This window comes from Lepus europaeus, chromosome 2, assembly GCF_033115175.1.
Source record: "Lepus europaeus isolate LE1 chromosome 2, mLepTim1.pri, whole genome shotgun sequence".
In the NCBI taxonomy this organism is placed as follows: Eukaryota; Metazoa; Chordata; class Mammalia; order Lagomorpha; family Leporidae; genus Lepus; species Lepus europaeus.
This window is the reverse complement of record NC_084828.1, coordinates 113,285,547-113,297,763: the sequence shown is the minus strand read 5'-3', so window position 1 is coordinate 113,297,763 and position 12,217 is coordinate 113,285,547. Positions and strand designations below refer to the sequence as shown.

General features: G+C 35.4%; 1 protein-coding gene across 2 annotated transcripts in view; it reads right to left on the bottom strand.

Annotated features, from left to right (window-relative positions):
- The window catches only part of ZBBX (zinc finger B-box domain containing), a 129,064-nt gene that overhangs the window by 106,914 nt on the left and 9,933 nt on the right, over positions 1–12,217 (bottom strand). For both annotated transcript variants that reach the window (XM_062178089.1, XM_062178096.1), the window contains exons 4-6: positions 8,650–8,698; positions 7,661–7,770; positions 729–824 (exon numbers count right to left, since the gene is read on the bottom strand). In XM_062178089.1, the coding sequence (XP_062034073.1) occupies positions 729–824; positions 7,661–7,770; positions 8,650–8,698 (255 nt within the window). The remainder of the gene's footprint in view (positions 1–728; positions 825–7,660; positions 7,771–8,649; positions 8,699–12,217) is intronic.

Genomic DNA, 12,217 nt, shown 5'->3' with positions numbered 1-12,217 from the left:
TGCCTCGTCCCTATCCTATTTCTTGTTTAACTATTAGAATTTTAAAGCAATCTGACATGGTTTGAGCTTAGTCATTAAAGAAAAAAAAAAGTGACTATATAAGAATGAGTACAGGGTCCTGAAATGTAGAAGGAAATGTAGAAACCTGAGGTGCAAGCTTATTTAAATGACAACGAGCCAGGATAACTAACAGACAAATTTTTAAAATAAACATTAGAAGAAAACATGAGAAATTTCTATTTATAAACTAGATAAGAATACTTAAACCACATGTTCATTTAAAACAACAATAGATGAAAATACCATATAATTCTTAAATGTCAAGCTCATAGATGGAATGCATAATCTAAAGACAGTAATCAGGCAAAATGTTTCAGTAACTGGCCCCTGGCTTCGGATTGGCGCAGCGCGCTGGCCATGGCAGCCATTTGTGGGATGAAACAGCAGAAAAAGAAGACCTTTCTCTCTGTCTCTCTCACTGTCTAACTCTGCCTGTCAAAAAAAAAAAAAAAAAAAAAAAAGTCTAAATAGCCAAATAGAATCCAGATATCCAGATTAGTGATCAGTAAAGTGATTTTAAGATATATGTCAAGATTGTACATATAGTAGAATTTTAGAAATTATTATAAACCATCCTGGATTCTAGATCATTAAACATGTTTTAAATGTCTTTATGTTTAAACATTTTATAAACACATGGCAAGTATAGCATTTTAGAAAAGTCATACCTGCAGAAGAGTTGTTCTGTGGAGCTTCAGTGCCCCCTTCTGGTGAATTTTAGCAAAGCATCCTGAACAATAATCTTCCCCACATTCAAGGCAAACCTTAAAAGATAGGTGTAAAACAAAGTTTAATAATAGTATGATTTTGGGAAACTGAAAGCATAAATGTTTCGCTTTCTCACATTTGTTTCTCCAATTACCTACTTTTATATCATCAGAATTTAGAAGTTCTCAAAAGCTTTTATATCATCAGAATTTAGAAGTTCTCAAAAATCTCATATTCAATTGTTAGGATTTAACCATGAGGCAAGCAATACTTAATCTCATATCAATATTAATGAAACAGCTGCAAGGTAGGATTCAGATATATGTGTTACATTAGTGTATGGATAAACAATTTTTTAATAAATCATGAGACAACACATAAAAACTAAATAGCATTATCTGTGGGTCATTTTTATGAGTTCTTTTAGATTCCTGTATAAATTTACATGGCACAATCTGTTTCAAATAATACTTAAACTATTTGCCTCAAAAAAATGCAAATACACTTCCTTAAAAGGCACTCTTTTTGAGTGATGATTCTCAAAGTATGATTTTTTAAAAGTATTCTCAGAAAGGTACTCAAAAGAAAGAAAATACAAGAACAACACTGGATGGAACTGCATCACAGCATCAGCGATGTTTATCACTGGGAAAATGATTATGGGCAAGTTTACATTTGCCTTCCAAATCTCTGCAATGCTAAAATGTAACTTTAAAAATGTATGCATAAATTGAAGAATGCGATGAACCTGTGCCTAGGATGGTGCCAAGCAGAACCCAAAATCAAGAGAAAAGAAAATGGAATTTTTGTTACAAGTGAAATGACTACCTTGCTGTCATACTCCAGCTTCAGTCTACAGCGTAAATGGCTAAGATCCACAATTTTCTTTATTTTGGCACAGATAGGGAATGACCCATAGCACAAGAAAGCCACGCTGCTTGGAGAGATGGAGTCCAAGTGTGTATGTCAAGAGGCTCAGAGTTCCACTGATCCTTTCACTTCCTCTCAGAGTTCCCACCATCATTCCCACCCCTCTCCCTATCCCCTTACCATGGAATAATAAAGATAAACCGGCTGGGTGACACTAGCAAAAAGTCAGAGAAGCTCTTCTGCATTTGTGCTAGCCAATATACAACAGAACCGTGCAATCGAATGACACATCAACTGTAACGGACATAGGAGTCACCTGGGATTTCGGTTGCAGCAGGACTGGAATGGGACCTGAGACCCAGCCCTCTAACAAGCTCCCAAGAAGTGTTCATGGTGCTGCCCTGCAGACACCTTTTGAATGACAAGGCGCTATATTCCATGAGGGCACTTCAAAGAGTTCATGGAAAAATGAAATGAAATGAAATGAAAAAGTATGTTTATCTCGGTGCAAAAAATTTCGTGATCCGTGTAGTTTTCTCATGATATGGTGTTTCCATGAATGTTCTGAAGACTTCTCATATTTGACATGGACAAGTAGACTAAACTCTTAAGAGTTTTTAAGTGCATTAATGGTTTAAAATGACATTTAAAGTCCCCATATGATGACATGGTTACCTACATTAATGTAGTCAAGTCTATTAACAATAAAATAATTAAGATAATACTAGAAAAGAGATTAAATGAGTAGAAAATTGTATATGAGCATAACTAATAAGAAACGTTAAAAGGTGACTGGAATAAAATAATAGAAATATCCACAACATTTAGTGAGCACTTATGGACTGTTGGGGCAGGGGGGCTTCACATATTTCCTCTCATCTAATTATCACAGCACCTATCAGGTAAGAATGATTATTGTACCTCTTTCAGATAAAAAGGGACACAATGATCGAGAATTTCCCCACAGTCATACAAGCTAGTAGTGGAGGAACTAAGATTTCTAATGCACACTTTGGCTCAAATCTCAGACTAAATCATGACATACACTGCCACTCATTAGATCAATCCCTAATCATTAATTGCAGTACTAATGATTTGGTGGAAACTCCTGATGATATCTGCAGTAAAATAATGGAATATGTCAAATGAGTGATCAGGTTTAAATAATATTTTTCAAATGTGATTAGCTATTCACAACTGAGTTTTTATTTAAGAAGAAAAATAAACATAATTCCTAACAGAGGAATTAGTTCTACACTTTTAGTTCTAGTTTCAAGAGCTTCAGTCTCTTGGAGAAATGATGAAAACTTTACCCTAAATTTATAATTTTAAGTGAAAATTCAATGAAAAGTATAATTTCACATAAAAAATATGACAGGACTATTAATATTGATTTCAATGTATTATGCCTAATGTATTGGCTAAAATTTTAACAAATTTATTGTTAAGTTTGGGGCACTGTTTTTATAATACAAGGTAGTACTACTGAAAATCAGTTTCAGAATATGATTCTAAGCCAAGTATTTACCCACAGCAGACTTTTAATGACAGTAGCCAAAGAGGTGTTTGCAGACTGGAAGGTCAAAGCAAGAGTTCCAGAGTAAGCATATATATTTTGTTATACAAGCACATTTGGATTTAAAGTGGGTGAAAATGACCCCCAACTGGAAAATATGCTTAGGAAGTTTGTATAACTGGCAGAAACAGTCTAAAAGTGGACTCCATTCCACCACAGATGCTTCTTCAATGATGGAATGCCCAAGCGCAGCTTTCCCAAGGATAGTGTTAATTTGATGAATGCCAGGAGAGCTCTATGAGGTCTTCAGAATCCATTTGAGTTGTATTAAAGTATCTACAATTGCCAAATTAATATGTTATATTTAAACTCAACACCTTACTTTTGTCATCAAGAAACAGCATAAACTGATGGAGATTTCTTTTAAAAATAATATATTTGGAAGTTGTGGGCTTCATCTTTCTATCAATATACTCTTAGGTGTATGTGAATTCTTCAGGTTGTAAGAAAATGTATTCACAGAAATACACAATTGATTATCTCTTTTCTACATCCTCAACACAATGCTGAATACTTTGTGAGCATTAAGTCGTCATCCTCAATAACTTTTGAGATATAGACTACTGCCATGCCTATTAACCCATTTTACAAATGAGAAAAGGCATATGGAAGGGTGAAGTCACTTGCTAAAGATCAAATAGTTACTGACAGGTAAGACTGATATTCAAATCTCAAATTTTTAAACAGTTTCTTATTGGGTTTTGACAACTATCATGGAATATTATTTCATTTCAATTCAAAGAACATCCTGTCTTAAAACCTTAGAGAAATTCTTCAAGAACATTCAGGGTCTAAATCCTGCCTTCTGTATAGTTTTCTGACAAACCAGCTCTTCAGTCCCTATACACATTGTCATTCCTGTCTGCTTTCCAGCCAAGTCACATGTCATTTATCCTGGGTGTAATTTCCTTCTTCTTATTTTCCATCTATCTAGAAAAAAACCGAACCTTTATGTCTAGGTCAATACCTAGCTACTTATGCCATGCTATTCAGTTCCATTGCCTTTAAAATGAATTCAACACAGCATAGGATGCCCAAGAAATGCTGTCTCACAGCTCCTACACAAATCCTTTTTTTAAGATCATTAATAGTGGACACCAATAATTCAAACGCCCTTTATAGCTCTCACTTCAAACTCAAGGACTATTAGCATTTATTTATATTTTAAATATTTCTGGATAGTTTCAATTTCCTTAATTTATTATCAACTATCGTGTCAAATAAGAAAGCAGTATGATATAACAATACCAGCACTGTGCCAAGTCAGGATTTTAGATTTAATATTCTTTTAGTTATGTATTAGGTGTATAGCATTCTATTTTAGCCCAGTTAAAACTTCCATTAAATGTGCCTGCTGTACCACAGCAGGTTAACGCCTTGGCCTGAAACATCAGCATCCCATATGGGCACCGGTTCAAGACCCGGTTGCTCCACTTCCAATCCAGCTCTCTGCTATGGCCTGGGAAAGCACTAGAAGATGGCCCAAGAACATGGGCCCCTGCATCTGCGTGGGAAACCCAAAAGAAGCTCCTGGCTCCTGGCTTCGGATTGGCACAGCTCCAAGCCATTGTGGCCAACTGGGGAGTGAACCATGGGATGGAAACCCCCCCCCCCTCTGCCTCCACTCTCTCTGCTTAACTCTAACTTTCAAATAAATAAATAAATCTTTTTAAAAAATGTGCTAGCAATACAGTCTTAAATCAGAAAGGATGATGGCTAAATTCGCTAAAACTATAGCAAATCTAAATATTAGAGTCATTAAATTTTTGAGAGGTAAACTGTTTCTTATAGAAATATATATGTATAGCATTTTTAATTGCAAAATTTAATGAGGTAACTTCAATGCTGAAATTAAAATATACATAAATTAAGTAAAAGTCTATATTATGGAAGAGTTTTAAAGAAATGATTAATCTAACAACTATTTGTTGAGTGCCTACTGAATTGCAACATAACCTTAGGTGGTGAGTACACAGCAGTGAACTACACTAAACCTTTAACCTTAAGAAGTTTACATTATAGCTAGGTAGAAAATAAACAAACATACATTGCATGATAACATTATTGTTGATGAATGTAGTAGCTTCACAAAATTAGAGAGCAACTTAGCTTTTGCTATAAGGACTTTCCAGGAAGGTAACATTTGAGTTAACTTTCATGGACATGGGTCAAGTCTAGAGGAAGAATATTTGTTAGAGGCCTTATTTTGAACATGGTAAGTTAAGATGCCTATTAGATATTCAACAGAAGTGTTGAGTAGGTATTTGAGTCAAAAGTACATACACAAGAAAGGTATGGATTAGATATATGAACTTGGAATCATCAATGGAGAAACAGTCTTCAAAACCAAGAGAATGTATAAATTTACCTCGAGAATAAGTGTGGATTAAGAATAGGCCTCAATTAAAAATTTGGAAAACCTGCAAGGGAGACTAAGAAACAGGTAGGGAAGTAAAATGAGTCCGAGAGAGCTTAGTGTCCCACAGGAAGCCAAATGAAGGAAATCATAGATAAGGAGAGAAACATTGCAATAAGTATTCCTAATAATTTCATATTACAACTAAACATTGAACATTGTATTTAAGAATGTGAAGAACTCTGATGACTTCGACAGGAACAGTTGCTGGATGACAGAGGACACCCACAACTCAACGGACAGAGTTCAAAAGAAAATGGAAATCTAGCAATTTCAATTGCAGGTACATAGTCCAAAGAAATGGCAGCAGGATCTAAAGAGATGTTTGTACACTCATGTTCACAGAGCATTAACTCACAACAGCCAGCAACCCAAGTGTCCACCAAGAGGTAAACAATATATGAGCTGTATCAATGACTTATTTGGTCTTTAAAAGGGAAGAAATCAGGGCTGGCACCGTGGCTCACTTGGTTAGTCCTCTGCCTGTGGTGCCGGCATCCCATATGGGCGCCTGGTTCTAGTCCCGGTTGCTCCTCTTCCGGTACAGCTCTCTGCTGTGGCCTGGGAGGGCAGTGGAGGATGGCCCAAATGTTTGGGCTCCTGCACCCACATGGGAGACCAGGAAGAAGCACCTGGCTCCTGGCTTCGGATGGGCGCAGCTCTGGCCATAGAGGCCATTTGGGGATTGAACCAACGGAAGGAAGACCTTTCTCTCTCTCTCTCTCTCTCTCTCTCTCTCTCTCTCTCTCTCTGTCTATAACTCTACCTGTCAAATAAAAAAAGAAGAAGAAGAAGAAGAAGAAGAAGAAGCAGCTTGAGAACATTATGCTAAGTAACATAAATCAGTGACAAAAGGGTCATTACTGTATGATTGCATTTATATGAGGTACTTAGTCAAATCCATAGAGATAAAGTAAATGGTAGTCTCTAGGGGCTAGGGGCCAGGAGAAATGGGGAGTCATTGTTTAATGGGTACAGAATCATAGTTTTGCCAGACAGAAACAGTTCCATGGATGATACTTAATGGCACTGAAGTATATACACTTAAAAATTACTAAGTTGCTAAACTTTACATTATGTGTATTTTGTAATAATTTCTAAAGATACTCAAGAGATTGATCCCAAGGCAAAGTCAGAGTTGTCAGAAATCATTCTTTTCTATTCTAAATTTCATTTCAAAATTTGTAACAGAAGAAAAATATACATCCTTTGATAGAGAAAAAAACCTCCTGCATAAATGCCCAGAGTAGCCTAACACATAATAAAAAAAAATATTTAGAATACTGAAAGAATCCAAATGGCATTCCATATGTGAATCAACATGCAAAAGTAGTATATACATAGGCTAGAATATTACTCAATAATACAAATGAACACACTATAGATAAATTCAATAACATGGTTCAATCTCCATATGGAGCAAAAAACCCAAAACACACAAATTATGTCATTTCATCAATATAAAGTTCAAGAGAAGGCTCTGCTAAACCTAGGGTGATAAAAATCACAATAATTGTCTTTGTGTCTAGAAGAGGTACAATGGGAACTATCTGGGCTGCAGATAATAATCTACATACTGTATACATTTATCAAAAGGTATTTAATCGTACATTTAAGATCAATCCACTTCACACTAAGTAAATTATATTTCAGCAAATAATGGAGCAAACAAACGATTCCTCAGTAGAGTATTACTGTAATAGGGTGCAGAGGAGATCTGGAGGTTGAGAAACTTTTTGTTTTAAATTTGGTTTTAGATGGGAGACACTGCAACATGTTTGTGTACCAACATGCATGATCCAAAAGAGAAAGGACAAGATGTAAGGTGATCTCCTTGAACAAAAATGACAGAATGAGACTCACTGAATTCACTGAGGAAGTACAGATGTTGGCCTTACTTGGCAGCATGCACATTTCACTCATGTAACAATAATGGAGGAAAAGCATCAGATTGCTAAAGCAGATTAAGATGGGAGAGATGTGCTAGCTCATTGAAAATTCTATGCCAATTACTTATTCTTAGTACATACTAGTAGAGCAGCTTTGTCCTCACACTGGCCGCAAACTTTCCCTTTTATCTTGGGCTTTTCACTTCTGGAAGAATTTGCCATTTTATAAATAGATGGATTTTTCTCTGACTCTGGAAGAAATATAAATGTCAGAACAACACTTTAGAATATATTTAGTTTTCTGACTGAAAAAACAATGAAAAGCATTTACATACCCAAATTCTCAAATATTGTTTAAATATTTCTTGCCCTATAAAAATGAGATATAGCCAAGTCTAATCTATAAGTAGGATGCAGGGCCCATTGGTGTCCCCACCAGGTCCCATGAGCATGGGCCACACCTTACCCATATCCATTCTACTTAAAACTCACTTGAACTGAACATACAGAACCATGAATATTAAAGGCCATGCTCTTGATGGAATTCTTATGGCATTCTTTCCCATCTCTGAATCAAATTGAAATCAACCAAGAATAAATTCTAAACATTTATAACATTTTATCTATTTATATTGTATTATATTTAATTTTGGAAATCTACTAAATTATTAAATGCATTTGTCTTCCAGAAAAACAATTAATTTAAAATTATTATAAATTTGAATTTTTTTGCTATTCCTTAAAAATTTAAAATATTAGGTAATTTTTCAATATTTTTTAATTTCATACAGGTGAATTCCAAATAACTTTATACTGATAAATTATCTTCCTAGTTAAAAGATTGTATCAGTGAAGTTTAAGTAACAGTGCTATAGAAGTCCTAACTTTTGAAGACAATGTAATTACTATAATCATGTTCTAGGATGAGATTTTTTGACAGAAAATAAGCCCACCCTCAGAAATATCAACCTGAATAAAATTTACTTTGAAAGTCAAATTATCATCATTTTGGAGTTTAGAATGGTTTATACTGTATGAACAACTACAGCACTTTAATAATAAATGTAATTCAAATGAAAAAAAATTAATTGTATCTTTAGCATCTACTAATACAGTGGCAAATTATTTACCTTGAATCTGCTCCTTCAGTAACTTTAATCTCACATTTCCGGCTGAAAGCTGTGTTAATGAGAGAGATAATATTTGTCATGTAAACATTCTCTTATTCAAAGAAAGATTAAGTTTTAACAAAAACATTGGAAAGCTATACCATTATGATTTAACTTGAACAAAAATTTATTTTTAAATAACAATATAAAATTAGTAGATCATCAGTAAAGCAAATATAGATCTTTCAATTTATTAAAGAGAAAATTCATTAAAAAGAAAATCAATTTTGGAAATACATATAAACCAGTTTTTAAAAAAATATATTTTAAACAAAAAAGCTATATATTACGTAAAATGATTCTAAGGAAACCTAGTGTCTAAATATTGCAAATATTCAATAAATATTTTCTATTCCAGCTCTTTCTGAAACCCACAAAGCTTAATATTTGTGCATTCTGAATCTAAACTTAATTCTGAATCTGCTTATATACTGCACAAGCCAATTTGCCCAATTTAGAGAACCATAAGTTTAAGCAACATAAACTTGGTCTTCAAATATAGTATTTATGATCTCTGACTTTCCTACATTGTAGCCAGAAAAACTGAGTAAGTTAACTTTACTAGCAGGTATTTCAAACAAATAATAACTTAGAAATTCTGGGATCCTAATAGTCTAGGAAATAAAAAGGAGTTGCCAATTGCCTTGATCTTATTAAACCAACATTTAAAGTACACAAATGAACATGGTGAATGGTGTGCATTTATACAGACATTGTCAATTCATGCTTAGTTTTCAATTTGCAATTTGCATGCTCAATTGCTCAATTTGTACATGAGAATATGAGAACAATGACTGTTTCTATATCCATGGCTGTACCAACTGCAGTCATCTTTGAAAATTTAGGCTTAATTATTCTCTGTGAGTCTAGTGGTTCTGCTTCAAAGGGACACTTATTGTTCATATTCTTTGCAGTAGCCATTCAGATGTTTTCTGCACCAAACACAGCAGAAAAGAAAATAGAATTGAAATAATCAACTTGGGTATGAATCATACTTTCAATTTTAAATTGGAAATGTTATACAAGTTACAGATAATTTAATCTCCTTTTTCATAACCAAATTACCCAATATGATTACCTTAATGATACATCTGAATTGCAACATGATCGGTGTAGATTCAGGCTACCTGGACACAATGGATAGATATGCCCAGACAAAATAAACCCATTATTAGGGAAATTTCATATTTTTTTTACTCTTATGAATAAAGTTTCTCTGTTCTATGAATATGGCCACATTCACTTCAAATGATCCAAAGTGCACAAAAATGTTTCAGTGAACAAACTGCTCCCAGCTAAAGTACAAGTGCCTGTGAAGTCTGATTTCAATTTGTTTGAGAAAGGGCTGGGTGCAGAGCAGGAATAGACCAAGGATGAACACATGCACACACATGTATACATATATACATACACATATCCAGATACATAGACACATCCATGGATGCATGTATATGTGTGTATATCAAATAATCACAAATTTAATCTGAGGCTTATGCTTTATTAACTCACACCTGTACAAGCTGGCATTGAAGGGTGCTTCTGATGTCCAGGGCAGTTCATTGGATCCACCACACAGACTATCACATGAGCCATGCGGTCAGGCTATGCTGACACATCAGCCTCCTCGGCATTCACAAATGCTTCCAAACCCCTACCAATGCCTAAACCTGCCACACCAGGCCACCACTGAGATATTCTAACCCCCAATCCAAATTATCTGATGAACCTTTGCTATTTTCTACTGATTGCCCACCCACCTAGGCTCCCCTGCCTCCTCCACAGAGCCCCTATGAAACATTATTTTAACTATCTTATGCTTTAAATCAGGGGTGGGGAACATCTGGCCTGCAGACCATATAAGGTCCATGAAACCATTTGGGCTGGCCCTGCCGAGGCAACCACCTGGGAAATTCAATAAATCTACAGCAGGCTAATCTTTAAGTTGGTAATTTTGTATGGCCCACTAATGATGTTATAAATATTCAAATAGCCATTGGCAGAAAAAAAAGAAGGTCCCTTGATGCTATTTTAAATCTTTTCCAAAAATGTTTCATCCAAAACTTCACATTAATGGACACCCACCTTTCCTTAAACACAACCTCCTCTAGTGCACTTTCCAAAGGATTGAGCTCCTTTTCCACTGCCTTTCTTTCACTTACCAGGACAGAAGAAAAAATATTTCTTTTTCCTGTATGCTTTTCAGTGCTGCTTCCAGAATATTGTTCCACTATCATCATTCAGCAAAGTCATCTCTTCTGGAGGTCTCCACCATCCATTTATTGCCTTGACCAATTCTTGTGGTCCTCTTCCACCTGAACTTCAGCAATCTACTCAGCATTTCTCTGATAGCCTCGAAGATTTCAATGTCCATGTTCACCTGACATCCTGGTACTGAAGACTCTCCAACATGCTGGCTACTTGTGAACATTTCAATGCCTCTCAGCCCACCATTATGATCAAACCTTGTACCTAAGTAGCATTGTGACTGGACACACCTTCAAAATCCCAAATGCAGAATTTCTCTAACCTCAATCATCGTATCTCCTTTTTCCTAGACCTCCCATATCTACCCACTATTATGATGAAATAATACCAAAGAGTTCCCATAAAATCCGTCCTGAATATCCTCAGTGGGTCCTATGGCTTTTCAGCGGTCCATTTATTCATTTTCTCCTAAACCCCAAACATGATTCCCACAGTGGCTATTCCAAACTTTCACCATTCCCAAGAACTGAAATTCATCTTTCCATACCCTGAGCAGATAACAGTGACTTCAACTTTACCAGCAATGTCGAGGTCTTCCCATTACAATTTTCCACAGGTTCTAACACTTTCCATCTATCAAGCACAACCTCTAAAATTTACTTTTTTTACTCTCATCCGTATCTCTTCTGTCCATCTCACCTCAGGACAAAAAGAAAGTATGCTTCTTCCTGTGATGAGCCATCTCTTAAAAAACCATATCCCTAGCAACCGGCACTTTTCCCACCTGAATCTTCAATCTGTCCTTTACCAGCATGTCCCTCCCTCAGCCCACAAATGCTCACATCTTCTCCCCAGTCCTAAAAAAATGTGTAATAAAGTTTTTCTTAGATCCTATTAAACCCTTGAAAGTCCACCCTTTTTTCTCCCCTCATGGTCTCCTAGCCTTCCTTTTCAACCACTTGAAATATATTTTCACATCTGATAAAGACTCAATCAGCAAACTCAGTTTTTAAAAAAATCCCATTCTCCATAAGAGGGATTTTAATGTGCAAACTGGTTTCGCATATATTGTCTCACATATTGCTCAAAACTGTGTGAAGTTGTTAGTTGGTATTTATTGTGTATGTTTATAAATGTGTTAATAGAGACTCAGAAAGGTTAAGCGACTTACCCAAGATCACCAAGCTGATGATGAGAAGAGTCAAAGTGTTAATCTATTAGTCTCATACAGGGTTTGAGGACTTCAGCACTACTGATATTTTTGACCACAAAATTCTTTATGATGGTGGCTTTCCTGTGTGTTTCAGGATGTTTCTATTTTCTG